Below are 22924 nucleotides of genomic sequence, written 5' to 3'. Positions count from 1 at the left end.
GTTTGCTTTATTTCTTATGTAACCAACTCTGACCTTTATGCCTACCACTTATAATCATGTAAAATCTATCTTTCTCTAGTTTAATAAACTTATTTTGAGGTTTAGACAAACTAACTGGTTTAGATTAAAGTGCTTGGAGAGGGGGCCTGCTCAGATTACAGAGGCTGGTGCATGTCCACTACCCTTTGAAGGAGTGGCGAACTAATTAATGAGCTTGCATTGATCAAGAAGGTCTTGAGCAGGGTAAGACGCACTGGGGTGCAAGACCGGGGCTGCGGGGGATTTGCTGGGGTTTCCTTGTATGCAGTTAATGAGTGGCTTGGGAGAGCATTCACTTAACTTTGCTGGGTGTGCCTCTGCATGCTGATGGCTGAGTAACAGATCCTGGATCCAGATCCAGAAGGGTTATATGCTTCATAGCCAAATGATGGACTTTCTTTGCTGCTTCTCTGCACAAGAAGGAAGAAAGTGGAAGAACACTTGGGGACTTCTAAGCACCCTGTGGCTCAGCCTATGATGATCTTATTACTGTTGCCCTCCTCTTTCTTCTCACTGATTGTCACGCTCATTTGATATCTCATCTGAAGTTGGACTGTGGGTTTGTACAGTGCCAAATTCAATGGGACCCCAATACTGATCGGGGCGTTTGAGCCATACCACTATATAAATAAATAATTCGAAAACAGTTTATTAAAGGCATATTGTTCCTAATATAACAAAAGGCAGCAGCAAGATAAAGCACAAGTATAACAAAAGTCAGTTTACAGTAAGAGCTGAAATAATATTTTGTAACGTCAGAAGATGCTGCTGCAAAATTTGAGTCAAGAAAACTGTTCACGTAATCTGTGGGTCACATGGGTATCAAACAATGGAACCCTACAGTAACATTTCATATTAAGGGTGGAACATCTTGGTTATCTTCAAAGTCAACACAACTATTCTCAGTGTCTATAACCTTTTGTTGCTGCAGATTAATAGGTCCTTGCCCAATTCGCTCCTTTTCTTGGATTATGTTTGCCACATCAGGGAATGAATATTTGGTGGGATCCACTTCTAGTTTCTCAACTTGCTCCCTGTAACAAAGGAGATCAGATGGTTATAAATAAAACTTCGTTTCAACATCACATGTAGCAACAGAAATTTGGGACTGCTTCCCAAATTCCCCAATTCCCATAGAAGTCACCAGGAGTTTTGAGGAGGATTAAGAAATGTCACTATTGTGAATTGATTGTTCATTCAAAAGGGAGTCTCAGAGCTTGTGTATGCTTACAGCGCTGCAGCAGCACATGTGCACTGGTGAAGCTGCACTGCTGTAGTGCTTAGTGAAGACACTATCTATGCTGAAGAGAGAGTTTCTCTCCTTGGCATAGATACACCACCTCCCTGAGAGGTAGTAGCTATTGTCAACGGGAGCAGCCTTCCCATTGACATAGCACTGTCTCCACTTGGGGCAGGGATTCTTCTTTGAGTAGTGTCTCTATGGGTGCTTCACTGTAGGTGACTCCCAAGCAGTATTGCCTCTGGGGGGCTGAGGCAATCATCCAGGTAAGGGAAAATCATGATCCCTTGTGAGCATAAGTCGGTTGCCACTACTGAGAGAACTTTGGAAATACTCTCGGGGCCAAAGATAACCTGAAGGGGAATGCCCTGTACTGGTAGTGATCTTGTCCCAGGGTGAATCTGAGAAATCGTCTGAGAGTCGATAAGACTGAGATGTGAAAATATGCGTCCTGGAGGTTGAGGGCCAAAAACCAGTCTCCCTGTTCCAACGCTGAAATGATCGTTGCTAAAGTGACCATCCTGAATTTCTAAGCTTTGACAAACTTGTTGAGAGCGCTAAGGTCTAATATGAGTCTCCAGCCTTCCTCCTTCCTGGGTATTAGAGTAGAACTCTTTGCTTTATAGATGTTGAGGTACTGGTTCTATGGTTCTAACTGGAGGAGACAGTCTACCTCTTGACATAGTAAACTCTCATGAGAAGGCTCCCTGAAGAGGGATGGGGAAGGGTGTTGTAGAGGATGCAGGGAGGTAAAATGGATAGATTATCCATGGCAAATGATCTCTAGGAGCCATCGGTCTGATGTTATATGCTCCCAGGTGCTGAAGAACAATGCCAGACAGTGGTCAAATGGGTGGATAGTGATGGTCGGTTGTAGTGGTTGTGGGGAGTGGTCTATCAGCACTTCGACCAACACGTCAAAACTGGTGTTTAGATGTGGAAGGCTGGGACGAGAAGGATTGCTGGCCAGATGGTTTACATCTGGAGAATTTAGTTTTCTTTCTCCGCGGCTTGTAGTATTGTTGAGCCGGATATTGGGAAATGCGGGGCTTATGCTGGGACTGCAGACTAAATTTTCTCTTTTGTCCCGTAGATGCCCAGCGAATGGCGAGTGGCCTGAGAATCCTTCAAAGTGTGAAGGGTTTTCTCCGCAGTTTTCTCCGCAAAGAGCTTAGTGTCCTCAAAGGGAAGAAGATCTTTGACGGTTGCCTGCACCTCCTTTGGGCAACCTGACAGCTGGAGCCAAGAGGCATGTCACATCACCACTACCGTGGAGATGGATCTGACTGCAGTATCAGCCATGTGGAGGGCAGACTGTGGCATTGTCTTTGCTACTAGCTGCCCTTCTTGGCTGATGACCTTAAATTGTTTGCGATATGTCTTGGGCAGCTGCTCAATAAAGTTGTTCTATTTCGAGTAATTCATATAATGGTATTTCACTGTAAGTGCTTGGTAGTTGACAATTTGAAACTGAAGTGTGGCCGAGGAATTACGCCCTCTTACCAAATAGGTCCAGATGCTTTCAGCACCTATCGTAGGGAGTGGACCTCATGTGGTGTTGATGGCCACAAGAATTGACAGCATCCACCATGATGGAGTTGGGTGGAGGGTGGGAGAAGAGGAACCCTGTTTCTCTCACCGGGACATAGTACTTTTTGTCTGTTTGCTTGTAAGTCGGTGTGACTGATGCTGGGGTCTGCCATATTGTTCTCAAGGGGTCAAGAAGGGCTTCATTCATAGGGAGGGCTACTTTTCAAGAGGAATGGTGGAAGAGGGATGGTGGAAGAGGCATGACAGACTCGTCTGGGGAAGAGGAGGATATAGTTTTTGGGTTCCCCTCATTCTGAACGTCGCCCTCACACTTCTCCAAGATTCCTTCTAGGGACTCCAAAGTCCTGGTTGCTGGGGCCGAGGAAATGTGTCTCATGGACTCATGGGTGGGACTAGAAGCTTGAGAGGCCTGGGTGCAGTATGCAGGCCAGGGCTCCTAATATGGCACGGAGCCTGGTGGTGGTGCCCATGGATGGCCGTACCAGGACAGCAGCATTGGGGCCATCTGAAGATATGCCCGGGGCGCTTGCTGGAATCGGGCACCATAAAGGGCTTGGGAGGAGTACTGTGATATCCTGTTCTCTGGTTCACTATCTGAGTCTGAACTGGAGACTGGGGGAGCATGGCAAGGAAGCAGGAAAGACTCCTGTGCTGGGTGGAGACTTGGTACGGAGGTCCTGGTACTGAGGAGAGGAGATTCCAGAACATCAGTTACGCAGAGGTCCTTTGAGTGCCAGAAATCCGGTGGTGCCAACCGGCTCAGTGCCACTGGCAGTGCTGAGAGGACATAGATCTTGTCCACACCAGCTGTTCAGGTACCAGAAGAGACATTGGTACCTGTCATAAAAATAAAGGGAAGGGTAACCACCTTTCTGTATACAGTGCTATAAAATCCCTCCTGGCCAGAGGCAAAACCCTTTCACCTGTAAAGGGTTAAGAAGCTAAGATAACCTCGCTGGCACCTGACCAAAATGACCAATGAGGAGACAAGATACTTTCAAATCGGGATGGGGGGGAATAAAGGGTTCGTCTGTCTGTGTGATGCTTTTGCCAGGAACAGATCAGGAATGCAGTCCCTGGAAAGCAGAAATGAAGAGAACATTTTTTTAGCAAGCAAATACATTATATTTAAACTGAGTGTTCTGTGTATGTCTGGTGCTTATTACTTTTGACAATATGATTCTTAACGATTTTTGACAGGCGTTGGAACTTTATAGCAAGCCATTATTCAAAGCACAGTAAAAACTAGAATGCATAATACATTCATTCAATCCATGTTAGGGATGTTTTTGAAATAACGCTTAGCATAATTTGTTGTTTTCTTAATGAACGCATTGATATCATTATCACTCCATCAGCAGAGATTAAGTGTTCTTATACTTTCTGCAGTGTCATATTTAGACCTAGCATTTTAAAAATAACTAATTAAATTAAACAGCTAATTTGTTGGCATGCATAGAAATAAATCTCTTCCTTTGAATAAACATCAGTGGACTGGAGCACATTGGTTAAGAAGAAAACTATTTTATGGATTAATCATCTGAAAATGTTTAGAAGATGTGTGATGTAAATTAATTCCTATTATAACTTTAAAGGAGCACTACGTCTACATTCTGGATGCCTCCTATGTGGGAGGACTAGAGGGAGCAGGGGGCACCCTCAGTTAGAAAAAACAGAAAAACTCTAACCCATTCCCAGTAATTTGTGATTGATTCTTCTTCACCGAGTCCCATTAACTGGGATCAGAGGCTCTGTGTACTTCATCTCCAAGTGTTCTTGCCAAGTGTGTCTTCAAAGCTGACACCAACCTTCTTCAGGTCCTCCCTGAGCATCTTGAACCACCTTTTTCTAGATCCTTCTTGTGGTTTTTGACCCATGACTACTAGTTCTTGTAGTCTCTGGCCAACACATCCCACGCCTCACTGTCTCACATGACCTAGCCATCTCAGTCATTACTCCCTCAGCTTCTCTGTGATGGGCGGGGGCTACTGAATCATGGCTCATACCATTTCATTGTGTAGCCTGTCAACTCTAATCTTAGTCAGCGTCCACTTGAGCATTCTCAGTTTGTCTGTGTGAAATAGTTGTTCTTCTCTGTTCCTCACTGGCCAGAATTCCAACCCACATGTCATGATGGCCTTATTGTGACCTTATATACTTTGTTCCTTAGTTTACTTGGCATACTCTTATTCTGTCAATTCCCTACATTTACACCAAGCGCTCTTCAAAGCAGCCCCTAACATCTGCATCCACATTCCCATTATGGCTCAACAATGAACCAAGGTATTTAAATTGTTACACAAACCAACTCTATACCATTGAGTCTTACTGGCTTCTCATTGTCCCACTCAACAAAGCATGGTATGTATTCCATATTTTGGCAGATGATTCATAAACCATTTTCTTCTAATATAGTCTTTCAGAGATCAGTAGCAGATTAGCCGCTGGGAAAATGGGGCCTGTGCCCAATGGCCCCAGCAAATTTAGGCGCCTTGGTGCCCCAACCCGCTCTGCCCAATGCTCCTGCCAGGGAGCGGGGTCAGGGCACAGGGGTTTGCCACACTTTGTTCACCTGCCCGGTGCTTGAGCTGAGGAGCGGGATCAGGGCGCAGGGGGGCTTGCCCTGCTCTGCCTGCCTGCCAGGTGCTCCAGTCGGGGAGCGGGGTCAGGACGCAGGGGCTTGCTCTGCTCCGCCTGGTGCTCCACCTGGGGAACAGGGTCGGGACACAGGGGCTTGCCCCACTTTGCCCGACCGGCGCTCCAGGAGTCCAAGTTCATATACCTGGTAAGTAATCACTTTGGAACAGTAACCCTGTTGTTGAAAAGGCCCTGACCCAGCTGTAGGAATCTTTACCATTCCACAGTTGAAGCTGGAACAAGCACACTTGGACTGAAATACACCTCTCCAAATACTCAGTAAGTGGCTGGTGGTGCACAGCTCCTCTGCTACTATGAGGCCTCATCTGCAAGCTTTCTGCCCCGAGGAATTCGTGTGCTGAAGCAGCATTTTATGGTTTCCCCTGCCCAATCTGCTCTTCTGATTAAAGAGATGGTATCATGTCAAATGTGGCCCCAAATTAAGGTTTTTGGATGTTTAAAAGCAAAATGTTACTGACCCAAAGTCCAATAGAAACAGTCCCAGGATTTTCCTGAATTCCAGTGGAAACAAGCTAAATAAATCCTCCCATGGGATATTGAAGGAGATTCAAGGGTGTGCATGCTTGTATGTTCAAAGGTGTTTTTTGGGGGGAGAGGGGAGTTAAAACTTATTTTTGCCTTACCTCCCACCTGAACCTCTGACTCCTTCCACCAAAAAGGAAAAGTTGTCTCTTTAATTGCTGAAAATGTTATGTTCCCTTTAAAAATAGTAGTTTTGTATAAAATCTCAGAATAGATCTTGTGTAGGTAGCAGAAGTGATGACTGTATTATCATGTATTCAAGATAGCAGAGTTAAAGAGGTTTTCAAACACTGTGGTCTAACAGATTGTATGTTTGTGAAGAAGAATTTAGCTGAGAGTTCTGTAATCCTCAAGTGTAATTGTTGTAATGAATGCTCTCCTGTAATCTAAGAGACAGCTATTCAGGATTCTTTAATGTCTGGATAGTTACTGTAACTACTTGTCAGCTACAGGGGTCAAAACTTTTTCTTTTCTTGATAAGCTCTGTACATTCAAAGTACCTCTTTCCTATTTCCGTTTTGATTGTAAATGTGTAGTTTGCCTCCAACAGAGTAAATCAATATCTGCACTCAGAAAAGGCATGTTTACAAAAAGTATTGTGGGGATTTAGGAGAATATTATCAATTGGATTGAGTCCCAGATTCCCTTTTTGTGGGACAACTTGTTATCCTTGTGGCATGGAGTATCTCTGGATCATCAGGTATCAGAAATTATAGAAAGGCCACACTATATGCCTCCTTCCCATATCACCGACGAACCTTCTTTCACTTAAGGCTGCAAGGAAAAAAAAAGATGGTTTCCAAATGAAAAATGACTGGATTCTATACCCAGATTTAGTGCAGGGCCTCAGGGATGTCCACTTTAACTGTTGTCTAATGCTCTACTATGCAGGTGGAACCAAAGGAGCTAAAGAGGATCACCCACCTGTTGAAAGCTCACATGGTGCTTAGGAAGACTGGTTTGAAACACTTGGAACTGAGATGACTGTGCTAGCAGGTGTCTAAAGAAGGATGGTATATTTCTTCCTAAAGAAGAAACTTGGCTGTTGACTAGGCTCCTTGAGTGTCTCTAGGGTCTCATTTGTCTTTCTGCTGAAAAGATCTATTGCTTCTAAAAAGGGAAGTCCAATACACTTTGCTATGGACCTCCTGAAAGAGATTAGAAGTCCTCAGTCATCAATGCTAACAGATTGTCCTACCCACTGCCACACTTTTGCTTGATTGCTAAGTGCATTGCTTGCAGCTCACAAGGAACGTCTAGACGTATTTACCTTCTCTGTAATGATTCTATCTTCTGCTCGTTATGCATGTAATCTAAAAAAAGACGTGCCCTTGCAGCTGTACCTCACCACTACTACTTGACAATTAAACATTCATTGCCCTTACAGTACTATTTGGCCACTGGTTCCATACGCTGGGCTCAAGAAGAGTGTCCAGGATCCATGCTGCTGCTTTTTCATACGAATTTAGAACAGAAGCTCTGTTAATTGGTTTTGCTAATAGATTTGAACCCTTGGGTTTCTAGGTAAGAGCACTGGCTTCTTGGATTCTAGAGCACAGTTGTCCCAGATTGGGAGGGAGTTCATTCCGTTGAGATAATCTGAACAGAAGAAAGACAGCTGGGTACTAAAGGTTTCCCGCATTATCAGCAGTAATACAAGCCAAGGGGTAAATCCAGTGCAAAATAAGATTATCATAGGGAATGCCCCTATGTAAGACTATTCAGAAACCTGGGTGTGCAGGTCCATGATAGACATCCTATTATCATGACAGACACTATTTATACCTAGACTTTTTATCTGGATGTACCATGTTAGAACAGAATGAAATCAAGCAATAGCAGAATTAAACTCAAAACAACATCTACTACAAACTAACAAGTTATTTTTAACCTTAAAAATGAACTTTTAAACTGCTACCAAACACTGCTTTTCTTACAACATAGAATGGGCTGATATGATGCACTGGTTCCCAGAACCACTGCCTATGGTGATGGAGGGGGAAAAAAATGGAGATTTGTGCAGTAGGCAACTGTAGTGCCTACATAACTTTCCACTGATCATTTGGATTTGTTATACAGTCCCAAAAGTAATTGCTTTCTGGGTAGTTCTAGGACTTGTGCTGCAGAGTAGAGGATCTATAGAGGCAATTCTTGAGAAAAGATTTTGGTTTTACTGCATTCTAGCTTAATAGTCTGAATGACAGTTGATGGAACACAACTGCTCTGTAGTAATAAGCTCTTTTTTGGCTCTGTTTTTGGAACAGATCACTTTATAAACAGTACTGGACAGACCATTAGTCTAAAGTTTTTATGTAAAGTGTTACTTTGTACAAATCAATATTTTCATACTTTGAACGATTATATACTCACTGGGCAGCAATAGTCTGATGAGTAAATAACTAATGTGCAAAAACATATAGGCTGTAAAGAAAGAAAAAACAAAGTTACCTTTTTATATTTGTCTGCAGTTTGTTGCTGTCAGAAGGTTTGACCAAAGTGGGTGTTTTTCGGTTAGCCATAATTATTTCTTGAACCTGGAATAAAAATACATAACCAGAGCTGTCACAACATATCCTGGGATTTATGCGCAAAAGCATTTAAACAATCTTTTAAATAAAGAACTGTGGAAACACGAACATTTTATGTAATATTTTTCTGACTGTCTTGAGCTTTTAACAACGTGATCACATCTGAACCAATTCCTTCACTAAAATGGAATCCAGATGATCTAGGATCTATAAGAGCAGAGAAGGAGGGCAGGTCATGGAATAAATGTAGACAACACATCTCTATAAGAACTACAGTTACTGTAGAGTAAGTAATCCATTCTTTCTTCTTTGAGTGATTGCCCACGTGTATTTCAATTTCTGGTGGCTCACAAGCAGTGACCTCTGTTTGGAAGCGAGTGCTCAGAATCTACTGAAATAAAGACAGCTCTGCCAAACTGAGCATTGGATTTGGAGCCACCTACCAAGTAGTCCTGGATTAAGATACGACTTGAACTCCAAGTAGCTGCTCTACAAATCTCTAAGGTGCCCCTTAGGAAGCTGCAGAGGCTGCTTGAGCAAAAGTAGGTTCTAATCTAAGGTGGTTTCAAGTGAACTATCACATAACAAGTTCTGATTCAGTCAGAAACCCATTTAGATAGTCTTTGGGTAGATACTGACTGACCTTTCATCCTGTCAGCAAAGGCCAGAAACAGTCTAGGGAACTCCTGAATAGTTTTGTCCTGTCCAGATAGTAAGAGGACTGGACAACATCCAAAATGTGAAGCTTCACCTCCCCTTGACTAGTATGACGCTTGGAAAAGAAAACTGGCAGATGGATGTCTTGATTCAGGTGAAAAAGTCAGAGACAACTTTAGGCAAGAACTTCGGGTGAGGCTTTTGTGTCACCTTGTCCTTCCGGAATACTGTACAAGGAAGTCCTGCCATGAGGGTTTGGGACTCTCCTATTCTTTGGGCTGAAGAGATATCCACTAAGAGGGTGGGTTTCATAGACAGGTGACATAAAGAACAGGTTGTCTTAGGATCAAAAGATGGCTGACATGAATGCCAATAACACAGTGTTGAAGTTCCAGAAGGTGGAGTCTCTCTGATTGGAAGGAAGACATGAATTAGACAATTAATAGATGTAGCAACTGTGGGGTGTGAGAAGACTGTGTGACCTTCAATAGGAACAGGATGAACACAAATAGCTGCCAAGTGGACTGGACTCTTCTGGAATGGATGGAAAGTCTCAGATGCTTTAAGACTTTAATCCAAACTAGCTGGTATTGAGGTTTGTAGCTGGAGTACGTGTTTTTCTGTTCCCAAAATGGCCCACCTTGATTATCATGCACATTGTAGGGAGAGTGGTCACTTTGGATGAGCTATTACCAGCAGGAGAGTGAGTTTGTGTGTGTGTGTTTTTGGAGGGGGGTGAGGGGGTGAGGGAACCTGGATTTGTGCAGGAAATGGCCCACCTTGATTATCATGCACATTGTGTAGAGAGTTGTCACTTTGGATGGGCTATTACCAGCAGGAGAGTGAGTTTGTGTGTGGGGGGGTGGAGGGTGAGAAAACCCTGATTTGTGCTGGAAATGGCCCAACTTGATGATCACTTTAGATAAGCTATTACCAGCAGGACAGTGGGGTGGGAGGAGGTATTGTTTCATGATCTCTGTGTGTATATAAAGTCTGCTGCAGTTTCCACGGTATGCATCCGATGAAGTGAGCTGTCGCTCACGAAAGCTCATGCTCAAATAAATTGGTTAGTCTCTAAGGTGCCATAAGTACTCCTTTTCTTTTTGCGAATACAGACTAACACGGCTGTTACTCTGAAACTTTTCCTACTTTGTTACACAAGTCAGTCTAGTGGAATCTTTTCTAGTACAAACAAGAATGGATATGGACATCCATGGAGCAGGATCTGACCATGACCGTCAGCCAGCCAGCAACCAATCTGGCCTTTGCTCTGCATTATCACATCAGGTGGCTCTGGAAGTTTGGCTGGGGGCTGTGTTGATAGATTCATCATGTCTGAATATCAAAACTGTGTGGGTCATGCAGGAGCTACCAATATCATCATGCTGCAGCATGTCTGACCTTCCTCAGGACCCTCAGTATTAATGGAATAGGTGGGTATGCATACAATTAAGTCTGATGCCCAAGGAATGAGGAAGGCATCCAACAGTGAGCCTGGGTTGGACCCCTTCAGACACTTGTTGTTCTGGTTCATGACAAATAAGTCTATTCATAGAATCATAGAATATCATCGTTGGAAGGGACCTCAGGAGATCATCTAGTCCAACCCCCTGCTCAAAGCAGGACCAATCCCCAACTAAATCATCCCAGCCAGGGCTTTGTCAAGCCTGACCTTAAAAATATCTAAGGAAGGAGATTCCACCACCTCCCTAGGTAACGCATTCCAGTGTTTCACCCCCCTCCTAGTGAAAAAGTTTTTCCTAATATCCAACCTAAACCTCCCCCACTGCAACTTGAGACCATTACTCCTTGTTCTGTTATCAGCTACCACTGAGAACAGTCTAGAGCCATCCTCTTTGGAACCCCCTTTCAGGTAGTTGAAAGCAGCTATCAAATCCCCCCTCATTCTTCTCTTCCGCAGACTAAACAATCCCAGTTCCCTCAGCCTCTCCTCATAAGTCATGTGTTCCAGTCCCCTAATCATTTTTGTTGCCCTCCGCTGGACTCTTCCCAATTTTTCCACATCCTTCTTGTAGTGTGGGGCCCAAAACTGGACACAGTACTCCAGATGAGGCCTCACCAATGTTGAATAGAGGGGAACGATCACATCCCTCAATCTGCTGGTAATGTCCCTACTTATACACCCCAAAATGCCATTGGCCTTCCTGGCAACAAGGGCACACTGTTGACTCATATCCAGCTTCTCGTCCATTGTAACCCCTAGGTCCTTTTCTGCAGAACTGCTGCCGAGCCATTCGGTCCCTAGTCTGTAGCGGTGCACGGGGTTCTTCCGTCCTAAGTGCAGGACTCTGCACTTGTCCTTGTTGAACCTCACCAGATTTCTTTTGGCCCAATCCTCTAATTTGTCTAGGGCCCTCTGTATCCTATCCCTACCCTCCAGCATATCTACCTCTCCTCCCAGTTTAGAGTCATCTGCAAACTTGCAGAGGGTGCAATCCACACCATCCTCCAGATCATTTATGAAGATATTGAACAAAACCGGCCCCAGGACCGACCCTTGGGGCACTCCACTTGATACCGGCTGCCAACTAGACATGGAACCATTGATCACTACCCGTTGAGCCCGACACTCTAGTCAACTTTCTATCCACCTTATAGTCCATTCATCCAGCCCATACTTCTTTAACTTGCTGGCAAGAATACTGTGGGAGACCGTGTCAAAAGCTTTGCTAAAGTCAAGGAACAACACATCCACCGCTTCCCCCTCATCCACAGAGCCAGTTATCTCATCATAGAAGGCAATTAGATTAGTCAGGCATGACTTGCCCTTGGTGAATCCATGCTGACTGTTACTGATCACTTTCCTCTCCTGTAAGTGCTTCAGAATTGATTCCTTGAGGACCTGCTCCATGATTTTTCCAGGGACTGAGGTGAGGCTGACTGGCCTGTAGTTCCCAGGATTCTCCATCTTCCCTTTTTTAAAGATGGGCACTACATTAGCCTTTTTCCAGTCTTCCGGGACTTCCCCCGATTGCCATGAGTTTTCAAAGATAATGGCCAATGGCTCTGCAATCACATCCGCCAACTCCTTTAGCACTCTCGGATGCAGCGCATCTGGCCCCATGGACTTGTGCTCGTCCAGCTTTTCTAAATAGTCCCGAACCACTTCTTTCTCCATAGAGGGCTGGTCACCTCCTCCCCATGCTGTGCTGCCCAGTGCAGTAGTCTGGGAGCTGACCTTGTTCGTGAAGACAGAGGCAAAAAAAGTATTGAGTACATTAGCTTTTTCCACATCCTCTGTCACTAGGTTGCCTCCATCATTCAGTAAGGGGCCCACACTTTCCTTGACTTTCTTCTTGTTGCTAACATACCTGAAGAAACCCTTCTTGTTACTCTTAACATCTTTTGCTAGCTGCAACTCCAGGTGTGATTTGGCCTTCCTGATTTCACTCCTGCATGCCCGAGCAATATTTTTATACTCTTCCTTGGTCATTTGTCCAATCTTCCACTTCTTGTAAGCTTCTTGTGTTCAAGATCAGCAAGGATTTCACTGTTAAGCCAAGCTGGTCGCCTGCCATATTTACTATTCTTTCTACACATCGGGATGGTTTGTCCCTGTAACCTCAATAGAGATTCTTTAAAATACAGCCAGATTCTTGGATAGTCCACTTGCAAAAGATGTTCCGCAGGACACCTGTCATTGTCTGAGTATTGCCTGCTGAGCTTGTTGGCTAGGGAGTTTTGTAAGCTTGAGAGTTGCAGAGCCACTAGTGTGATGCGATGATGAATTTACTACTTCTATAGACAGACTGCTTGTTGGCAGAGTGGGGATGTCCACGCCCTCCCTGCTTGTAGATGTACTACACTGCTGCAGGTCCTTGAAGCATGGGCCGACACACCGTGCATCGTAATCAAATGGCTCCTAGCTCCAGGAACTTACATGGAGATGTACGTCCTGGGAGGACCACAGGCTTTGATTTGGAAGGTAGTCCAGATGAGTTCCCCATCTGAGAGAGGAAGTGTCTGTCACCAACAGCTTGGTAGGTAGGGGTGGGGAGACTGGTACTCCACTGCACAAGTGTAGAGTATCCTTTTAGCAGTTTAACTAAGAGAGAACTTCATATAGAATCACAACCATCATGTCTATGTGGTGTCTGTAGGGTAGATACACTGATCTCAACCACCCTTGCATGCATCATAGGTAAAATTGGGCAAACTGCTTCACGTAGTTGCAGGAGGCCAGATGACCCATGAGTCTGAGCACGTTCTGACTGATATCTTTGGGTGTGCTTGAAGTGGATGGCCACCCTAGGAGAAGTGATTTTTCTTTTCTCTCTTCTTAGGAGATAGGGTTGAGATAGGTGGAATTCTCTTCATGAGAAATGAGCCCTGAAGATCAGAGTGGACCCATGGTTTACCAAAGCACTCACAGAGACGGTCGGGGCCTATTTGTCAGTCTTCTTCCCCTTGGGCTCAGAGGATGACCGCATGAATCTCTCCAAGTGGAAGAATTTTAGGCAGGATTCCCTCGCTTTGTGTGCCCTCTTTGAAAAAAGCACATATCAAGCACTTATCTGGAATCTGTGCTTCACTGAGAGAGAAGAGGAACTTTGGGCGTTCATCATCAATGGGAATAGCTGCCTCACAGGAGGGACAGGATTTGAATGCTGGGGGTTTCGTCTCTGCCATGTCCACCAGGGTCAGGTATAAAAGGCACCCCCAAAGCTGAAGATTTTGTCTTCTTTTCGGCCAACTAGTTTAATTAAACTAAAGTAACTTTACTACGGAACACTCCTAACAAGCAGAAAACATAAACAATCACACATTGGGCAGAGATGCGGACTCTGTAAGGGTTCTGTTTCTCTGCCACAGATGGTAAGAAAGACTTGGAGGGCAGTCCAGCCACTCAGTCCTCTATGCCCTCAGCTATGAAGAGTGAGAGTATTCAAAACAAAGGCACAGCCCGACCGGATGCTGTTATTTGAAAAGAATCCAATCTTACATGCATGTGGCACATGTGCACCAGTTATGGAACACATGTGGACAATCACTTGAAGAAAAATATTATGATGTTTGTAAATAACCACACACAAATTTTAAAAATTAATTCGTAACTATTATACTTTATCAACATTGATTCTGAAAGAGGAGATTTCTGTTAATTGTTATTGCTATTATTTGGACTATTCAGACAGCGGGAGGACTTTGCAAGAGAATAGAAAAGAGAGCTATTTTAATATAATTGTTCAGAGGGATGTAGAAAGGGATCTGCTTAGTACAAGCTGAAAATATACTGAAAATTATTATCCTTGCTGCAAAAGAAGCAAGGATAATAATTCTCAGAATTAACAGCAATGTGACTGGAAACATGAAATGTTTTCTTTTACTTCATGTGGAATTTATTCTCTCCAGAATCTGAGTTACACCAAGGTCACAGAGGAGAAAGACAAAGGCTCATTTATTTTTGCTTTTAAAAGAACTGAAAGCTATGAACAGAATGGAGGATGATGAGTGTTGAAAGGTGTTAGGGCCTGATTCAAAGCCCATTGAAGACAATGAAGAGATTCTTATTGACTTAACTGGCTTTGGATCAGGTCACTACTGAGAAGTGATTGACCTTTCCAGAGTATTACAGAAAGCCTACAGGGAAGAAGCCTATTTACTTAGATTATATAATATGTTTTAAGTTTCAGTAATGTAAAGAATTTGCTAGCTCATTTATCTAGTTGCAAATCATTTTCTTTTGGAAATAATTGTAAATCTAGAATACAAAGGTTAAACATAGTGCAGGATAATTATTAGGCTTGCCTTATCACTGACACATCCTGAGAGAACTCTGCATAAACTCTCAATTTTTATTCTGGGAATGCATATTAAGCTAGATATTACCAAATGAATACTCACAAGTAATGCTGATGATCTCAGCTATATTAGCCTAAATGAGCCTCGCTGGTGTTCTCCATAGTGTTGCTAACCTTTATTAATTATGCTTTTAAAACACCCGAAAAAGCCCAGAGATGCCTTCCTGGGGTATGTCTCCATAGTGTGAGTAGGGCTCCTGTAATTCTGGAAAATAGTCTACATCCCAGCTAAACAACCTATGTGCTCTGCTACATGTGCATAGGATGAAGAATGAAATCTGTCACTGCAACATAGAGTAGCCAGTGTGTATCTGCTGAGCAGCCACTGCTGCGAGGTATGGGCAGAGAAGCTGCTCCTATCATACATGCATTTTCAGGCCAGTGGATCCACGCAGTTTCTGGACCCACTGGCAACAGGGGTCAGCATGCCTTACAGCATCCTGCTCCTGTCTCACACGCACATGTGTGCAGTGGACAAATGCATAAGCATGGCACAGAAATGTGGAGGGGGCCGTGCAGCTTCCCTGTTCTCTGGCCCTCTATTCAGCAGACTTCCCCATTCTTCATAATTCTGCTGTGATCTGGCAGCTTGAATTTCACCCTTAAAGATCAAGGCACTTAGTAATTCCAAACCCTCATCTAAATAACTTGGCTAAAACACAAAGCAAATCACAGGGTAAATACAATCCAAACTGTAATATTAAAGAGGGAATATTCACATAGCATATGTAGGACTGGCTTTCTTGGCAGGTAATTTTAGACAGTATATTTGAATATATTTAGAGACTATCTGGGATATTGTACCTTTTAATATATTGTAAGGAGACCAAGGGCATAGGATAGGCATGTATTAGTATTTTAAAAAATTGAAAGGATAAGTGAATATCTATGCAGAAGTCATAGTGTTCAAACAAACATTCAGAAGGTGCATCAACCAAGATGCCTAATGTCAGAGCCCAAGTTTCAAAGAAATCAATTTAAGAAAAGCACAAATTTATCAGGCTTTCATCTAAGTGCATTTTGAACATTATCAAGATGTGAATCTTGATCAAGGGAGTGAAATCATAGGCATACTTCCAGCTATTGGTGAAGCTGCAAGCTTGTTGTTAGAGCTACAGTATATGAGTTAATGAGGGGCTCTCCAGGCAGGGGAGGACAGATGGCATGCAACTTGAGGGAAACAGACTAGATCTAAGACATGGAACTAGAGTAAGAGAAATAAAAATTTAAGAAGAACTTTGTTAGAATAAAAGACATTAAAAAAATACAGTTTTTATCTTACGGCTACCATCATAGCTTATGGTTCCTGAAAGAATTTTAAATATAGGGCCAGATCCTCAACCCCTACTTGCATCCCCTTAGCAATGAATCATGGGAAAGGGAAAACTGCCCTAGCTGGGCAGCTGGGGATTCCTCTTGTGTAAGAGGATGCCCAGGACAGTGAATAGCTGGCATAGCCAGTTCGAACACCATCTTTTACTGGCTGCACAACATAAGAGCATGTCATATGATGCAAGGGGTGTGGCCAGAGCACCTAGTTCTCCAGTCATCCTTCAATCCTGGCTATGGTAAGTCACAGCAGCTTCAGGGATGCTCTAATTTATGCTAAAAGGATAGGGGAGCACAAAGGTAACTCTGCCCCAACCCAGCAGTCCTGTGCCAAACAAAGGTTGGCTGGACCAGCATACTTGGGCCGTAATGTAGTCTGCATCATATATATGCGAAGCATTCATACGTTTTAAAGTATTTTTCTCATTTCACTCAGCTTAGAGTAGAAAGTAGACTTGTCTATCTATAGTCAGTTTAAATTTTCTGAAAGGTAGCTGTGTTAGTCTTTATCAGCAAAAACAATGAGGATTCCTTGTGGCACCTTAGAGACTAACAAATTTATTTGGGCATAAGCCCATAAGCTTATGCCCAAATAAATCTGTTCATCTCTAAGGTGCCACAAAGACTCCTTGTTGTTGTTTTTTTAATTTTCTGGTCCTCATGAGCGACCACAACCCTTCTCTGTGTGGATTGCAAATTCTTCATGAAATATTTAAATACTAAATACTGCAGTTTTTGTTTTAAATGAATAGTTAAACAGTTCTCATAGGATTATTTTTTGTAAAACTTAAAAAGAAAAAGAAAGAAAGAAAGAAAGAAAGAAAGAAAGAAAGAAAAAGAAAATCTTAGGTCTGAACCACATGATTTATTCTGTCTGTATGTAAAGCTCTTTCTAATAGATATGAGTTCTGACAGTAAATGTTGACCTTATTCCTTTAGCTAGTAACATATTTCAGGTACAATCTATAAATGTTTCTCAAAGTACTGTTGATATATAAGTAGCTTTGTATGGTGTCTGTCCAAATGAATTTACATACCTTTGGCATGCTGATAACTAAATGTCCAGTTGTCTGAGATCTTTTAGCAGAGCTGCTATCTGGCTTCACCTCTGCAGGAAGCACAAGTTGAAATGGCTAAAGGAAAATAGGATAGAATACATCGTATTAAAATATTTGTTTACCCAGATAGACAACATACAGAAATACTATTAACATATACTTTGATCTGAAGGGTAGGATAGCTCTGAATCCTATCATGTAATATATATTCTATAATACTATTCCAAATGACTGATTTGCATGTTAAACAACCTTCATTTACAATATATGTGTGTGTATAATATATATAATATGCATACCTGAATTGCTGTAATAGAAAAGTAACACTTTTAAGAAAGATATGAAATGATGTTTGAGTTATACTAGCAATTAAATGAGAATGTCTGAAATAGATTGTTAGTCTAAGTAATTTTGAAATTTGTGCTTGTGCAATTGGTTTAATTATAAATAGGGATTCTGGTTTTCAATTTAAATTGAAAATCACCAAAAAAGACAGAAAATGGAAGGTCTCTTAAGAGGGACTTTCAGCAGAATATACATCCAGTTTTCTCTGTCCACTGTAAATTACAAATTGTAGGTATAATTCTAGTCTCACTTTACCTGGCATAAACAAGCAGTGTCTCTACTTGAATAACGGTGAAGTTATTTTGGTGTCAAAAAGTTGTGAGAGGAGAATCCAGTATATTTCACTGTTCATACCTCCCCAGTTCACGTCTTAGTCACAAATAGCATCAGTGTGGTAAGTGGCTTTTTTCTGTGTGGTTACACACCACTTGGAGTAATACATTTTAAAAAGGGCATGTGAGTACTTTTGAACTTTTATGTTTATTTCCTAACCTAATGACACTATTGATTTCTATTCAGACCTATGTGGTTACCAATCAGTTAGACCTATGCCTTTTTTTTTTTGGTCTAACTGAAGTTACAAGCCAGAAAGGCCCAAATCCTCAAAGATATTTAGGTGCCCAAGTTCCATTGAAATTAATTGATTGATTTCAATGGGAGTTAGGCACCTAAATACCTTTGAGGATGTGAGTGCCCATTGAAGTCAATGGCAGGATTCCAATTAACTTTACCAAGCACTGGATCAGTTCCTAAGAGTCTAGTCTTCCTTCTATTAATGTAAGAAAGAGCTTTGTCTTGATTTCAATGGGAAAAGATTTAGGCCCTACAGTAGCCAAAAGTACACCCAGAAAAAGAGTAACAACAGATGTGAAAAGTAGAATTCTCAATTTTAAATGAACGTAACAAGAAAATACTAACCTTATCCTTCACCATTACGCGGAGGTAAGTTGGCTGGACATCAACATCAATTAGAGAGCTGTCCAGATGTCTTCAGAATGAAATAAAAGTGAATTTAGTTTCAGTAAGTTACCATCATTGTTCAGGGGAAAGCAGTTAAGACTATGCAACTCATTAATTATGAGTTTGCAATTTGAAAAAATTCCATTTGATTCCTCTAATGTAATTAAGTTATGTGAGAGAATTAGGGCTCTCAAGAGATTAAAAAAATTATTCGTGATTAATCGCGCGATTAATCACTCTGTTAAACAATAATAGAATACCATTTACTTAAATATTTTTGGATATTTTTCTACATTTTCAAATATATTGCTTTTCAATTACAACACAGAATATAAAGTGTACAGTGCTCACTTTATATTTATTTTTTATTACAAATATTTGCACTGTAAAAAAGAAAAAAATAGTCTTTGTCAATTTACCTAATACAAGTACTGTACTGCAATCTCTTTATCATGAAAGTTGAACTTACAAATGTAGAATTATGTAAAAAAAAACTGCATTCAAAAATAAAAACAATGTAAAACTTTAGAGCCTACAAGTCCACTCAGTCCTACTTCTTGTTCAGCCAATCGCTCAGACAAACAAGGTTGTTTACATTTGCAGGAGATAATGCTGCCCGTTTCTTATTTAAAATATCGCCTGAAAGTGAGAACAGGCATTCGCATGGCACTGTTGTAGCCAGCGCAGCAAGATATTTACAAGCCAGATGTGCTAAAGATTCATATGTCCCTTCATGTTTCAACCACCATTCCAGAGGACATGTGTCCATGCTGATGACGGGGTCTGCTCGATAACGATCCAAAGCAGAGCAGACCGCCGCACGTTCATTTTCATCATCTGAGTAAGATACCACCAGCAGAAGGTTGATTTTCTTATTTGGTGGTTCAGGTTCTGTAGTTTCCGCATCAGAGTGTTGCTCTTTTAAGACTTCTGAAAACATGCTCCACACCTCATCCCACACAGATTTTGGAAGGCACTTCAGATTCTTAAACCATGGGTCAAGTGGTGTAGTTATCTTTAGAAATCTCACATTGGCACCTTTTTTGCATTTTGTCAAATCTGCAGTGAAAATGTTCTTAAATTGAACAACATGTGCTGGGTCGTCATCTGAGACTACCATAACATGAAATATATGGCAGAATACAGTTAAAACAGAGCAGAAGACATAAATCCCCTCCCAAGGAGTTCAGTCACAAATTTAATTAATGCATTATTTTTTTAACACGCGTCATCAGCATTGAAGCACGTCCTCTGGAACAATGGACGAAGCACGAAGAGGCATATGAAACTTTAGCACACCTGGCATGTAAATATCTTGCAACACCAGCTACAACAGTGCCATGCAAACACCCGTTCTCATTTTCAGGTGACATTGTAAATAAGAAGCGGGCAGCATTATCTCCCATAAATGTAAACTGTCATAAATATAAAGGGAAGGGTAAACCCCTTTGAAATCCCTCCTGGCCAGGGGAAAGCTCCTCTCACCTGTAAAGGGTTAAGAAGCTAAGGGTAACCTCGCTGGCACCTGACCAAAATGACCAATGAGGAGACAAGATACTTTCAAAAGCTGGGAGGAGGGAGAGAAACAAAGGGTCTCTGTCTGTCTATATGCTGGTCTTTGTCGGGGATAGACGAGGAATGGAGTCTTAGAACTTTTAGTAAGTAATCTAGCTAGGTATGTGTTAGATTATGATTTCTTTAAATGGCTGAGAAAAGGATTGTGCTGAATAGAATAACTATTTCTGTCTGTGTATCTTTTTTGTAACTTAAGGTTTTGCCTAGAGGGGTTCTCTATGTTTTTTAATCTAGTTACCCTGTAAGATATCTACCATCCTGATTTTACAGGGGGGATTTCTTTATTTCTATTTACTTCTATTTTTATTAAAAGTCTTCTTGTAAGAAACTGAATGCTTTTTCATTGTTCTCAGATCCAAGGGTTTGGGTCTATGGTCACCTATGCAAATTGGTGAGGCTTTTTATCCAACATTTCCCAGGAAAGGGGGGGTGCAAGTGTTGGGAGGATTGTTCATTGTTCTTAAGATCCAAGGGTCTGGGTCTGTAGTCACCTAGGCAAATTGGTGAGGCTTTTTACCAAACCTTGTCCAGGAAGTGGGGTGCAAGGTTTTGGGAAGTATTTTGTGGGGAAGGACGCGTCCAAACAGCTCTTCCCCAGTAACCAGTATTAGTTTGGTGGTGGTAGCGGCCAGTCCAAGGACAACGGGTGGAATATTTTGTACCTTGGGGAAGTTTTGACCTAAGCTGGTAAAGATAAGCTTAGGAGGTTTTTCATGCAGGTCCCCACATCTGTACCCTAGAGTTCAGAGTGGGGGAGGAACCTTGACATAAACAAACTTGATTCTCTCAGCCATTGGCTGAACAAGAAGTAGGACTGGGAGGAGAGGTAAATACGCTGGAGGGTAGGGATAGGATACAGAGGGACCTAGACAAATTGGAGGATTGGGCCAAAAGAAATCTGATGAGGTTCAACAAGGACAAAAGCAGAGTCCTGCACTTAGGACGGAAGAATCCAATGCACCGCTACAGACTAGGGACCGAATGGCTCGGCAGCAGTTCTGCAGAAAAGAACCTAGGGGTTACAGTGGACGAGAAGCTGGATATGAGTCAACAATGTGCCCTTGTTGCCAAGAAGGCCAATGGCATTTTGGGATGTATAAGTAGGGGCATTGCCAGCAGATCAAGGGACGTGATCGTTCCCCTCTATTCGACATTGGTGAGACCTCATCTGGAGTACTGTGTCCAGTTTTGGGCCCCACACTACAAGAAGGATGTGGAAAAATTGGGAAGAGTCCAGCGGAGGGCAACAAAAATTATTAGGGGACTGGAACACATGACTTATGAGGAGAGGCTGAGGGAACTGGGGATGTTTAGTCTGCGGAAGAGAAGAATGAGGGGGGATTTGATAGCTGCTTTCAACTACCTGAAAGGGGGTTCCAAAGAGGATGGCTCTAGACTGTTCTCAGTGGTAGCAGATGATAGAACAAGGAGTAATGGTCTCAAGTTGCAGTGGGGGAGATTTAGGTTGGATATTAGGAAAAACTTTTTCACTAGGAGGGGGGTGAAACACTGGAATGTGTTACCTAGGGAGGTGGTGGAATCTCCTTCCTTAGAAGTTTTTAAGGTCAGGCTTGACAAAGCCCTGGCTGGGATGATTTAGTTGGGGATTGGTCCTGCTTTGAGCAGGGGGTTGGACTAGATGACCTCTTGAAGTCCCTTCCAACCCCGATATTCTATGATTCTATGACTGAGTAGACTTGTAGGCGCTAAAGTTTTACATTGTTTTGTTTTTGAGTGCAATTATGTAATGAAAAAATCTACATTTGTAAGTTGTACTTTCACGATAGATTGCACTACAGTACCTGTATGAGGTGAATTGAAAAATTCTGTAAGTCTATAAGGTGCCACAAGTACTTCTCATTGTTTTTGCTGATACAGACTAACACGGCTACCACTCTGAAACCTGTCACTGTTTCTTTTATCATTTTTACAGTGCAAATATTTGTAATAAAAATAATAATATAAAGTGAGCACTGTACACTTTGTATTCTGTGTTGTAAATTGAAATAAAATATTTGAAAATATAGAAAAACATCCAAAATATTTAATACATTTCAATTGGTATTTGATTGTTTAACAGTGTGATTAAAACTGCGATTAATCACGATTAATTTTTTTGAGTTAATCGCGTAAGTTAACTGCAATTAATCAACAGCCCTAGAGAGAATCTTAGAATTTAAGCTCTCTGGGACTGGGACAGTGTTTTTACAGTGGCCAGCATAATGGGTCCCAGATTATTATTTGGACATTGGATTGTTATAGCAATACAAATAATAAACAATAATTGGGGAAATTACAATGAAAAGTGGGAATGCTTTTTGTATTAATCTCATATTTTTTATCCCTGTTTCATGCCTAATAGATGTTGGTTAATTTGCAAATGAAAATCTTCCATCTTGCCACTCCCCTTTATAGAGGTTTAATTTGTAAGCTAGTAATATAATTATTATTAATAATTATTATTATTAATACCTAGCTCTTATGAAGCGCTATTCATGAGCAGATCTCAAAGTGCTTTACAAACAAGGTTAATATCATTATCCCCATTTTACAGATTGGGAAACTGAGGCACTGGGAAGTGAAGTGATTTGTCCAAAGTCACCCAGAAGCCAGTGGCCAAGCTCACAATACAGCCCAGCT

The 22924-nt window shown here is 42.0% G+C and overlaps 1 protein-coding gene across 1 annotated transcript in view; it reads right to left on the bottom strand.

Annotated features, from left to right (window-relative positions):
* Positions 1-335: 335 nt before the first annotated feature.
* DNAAF11 (dynein axonemal assembly factor 11) overlaps positions 336-22924 on the bottom strand; it is a 42669-nt gene continuing 20080 nt past the window's right edge. The window contains exons 8-12 of the mRNA XM_077808830.1: positions 18668-18737; positions 17384-17479; positions 8459-8544; positions 956-1073; positions 336-449 (exon numbers count right to left, since the gene is read on the bottom strand). Of these exons, the coding sequence (XP_077664956.1) occupies positions 336-449; positions 956-1073; positions 8459-8544; positions 17384-17479; positions 18668-18737 (484 nt within the window). The remainder of the gene's footprint in view (positions 450-955; positions 1074-8458; positions 8545-17383; positions 17480-18667; positions 18738-22924) is intronic.

This window comes from Eretmochelys imbricata, chromosome 2, assembly GCF_965152235.1.
Source record: "Eretmochelys imbricata isolate rEreImb1 chromosome 2, rEreImb1.hap1, whole genome shotgun sequence".
NCBI classification, from domain to species: domain Eukaryota; kingdom Metazoa; phylum Chordata; order Testudines; family Cheloniidae; genus Eretmochelys; species Eretmochelys imbricata.
The sequence above is the reverse complement of the archived record's forward strand: the minus strand, read 5'-3'. Positions and strand labels throughout refer to the sequence as shown.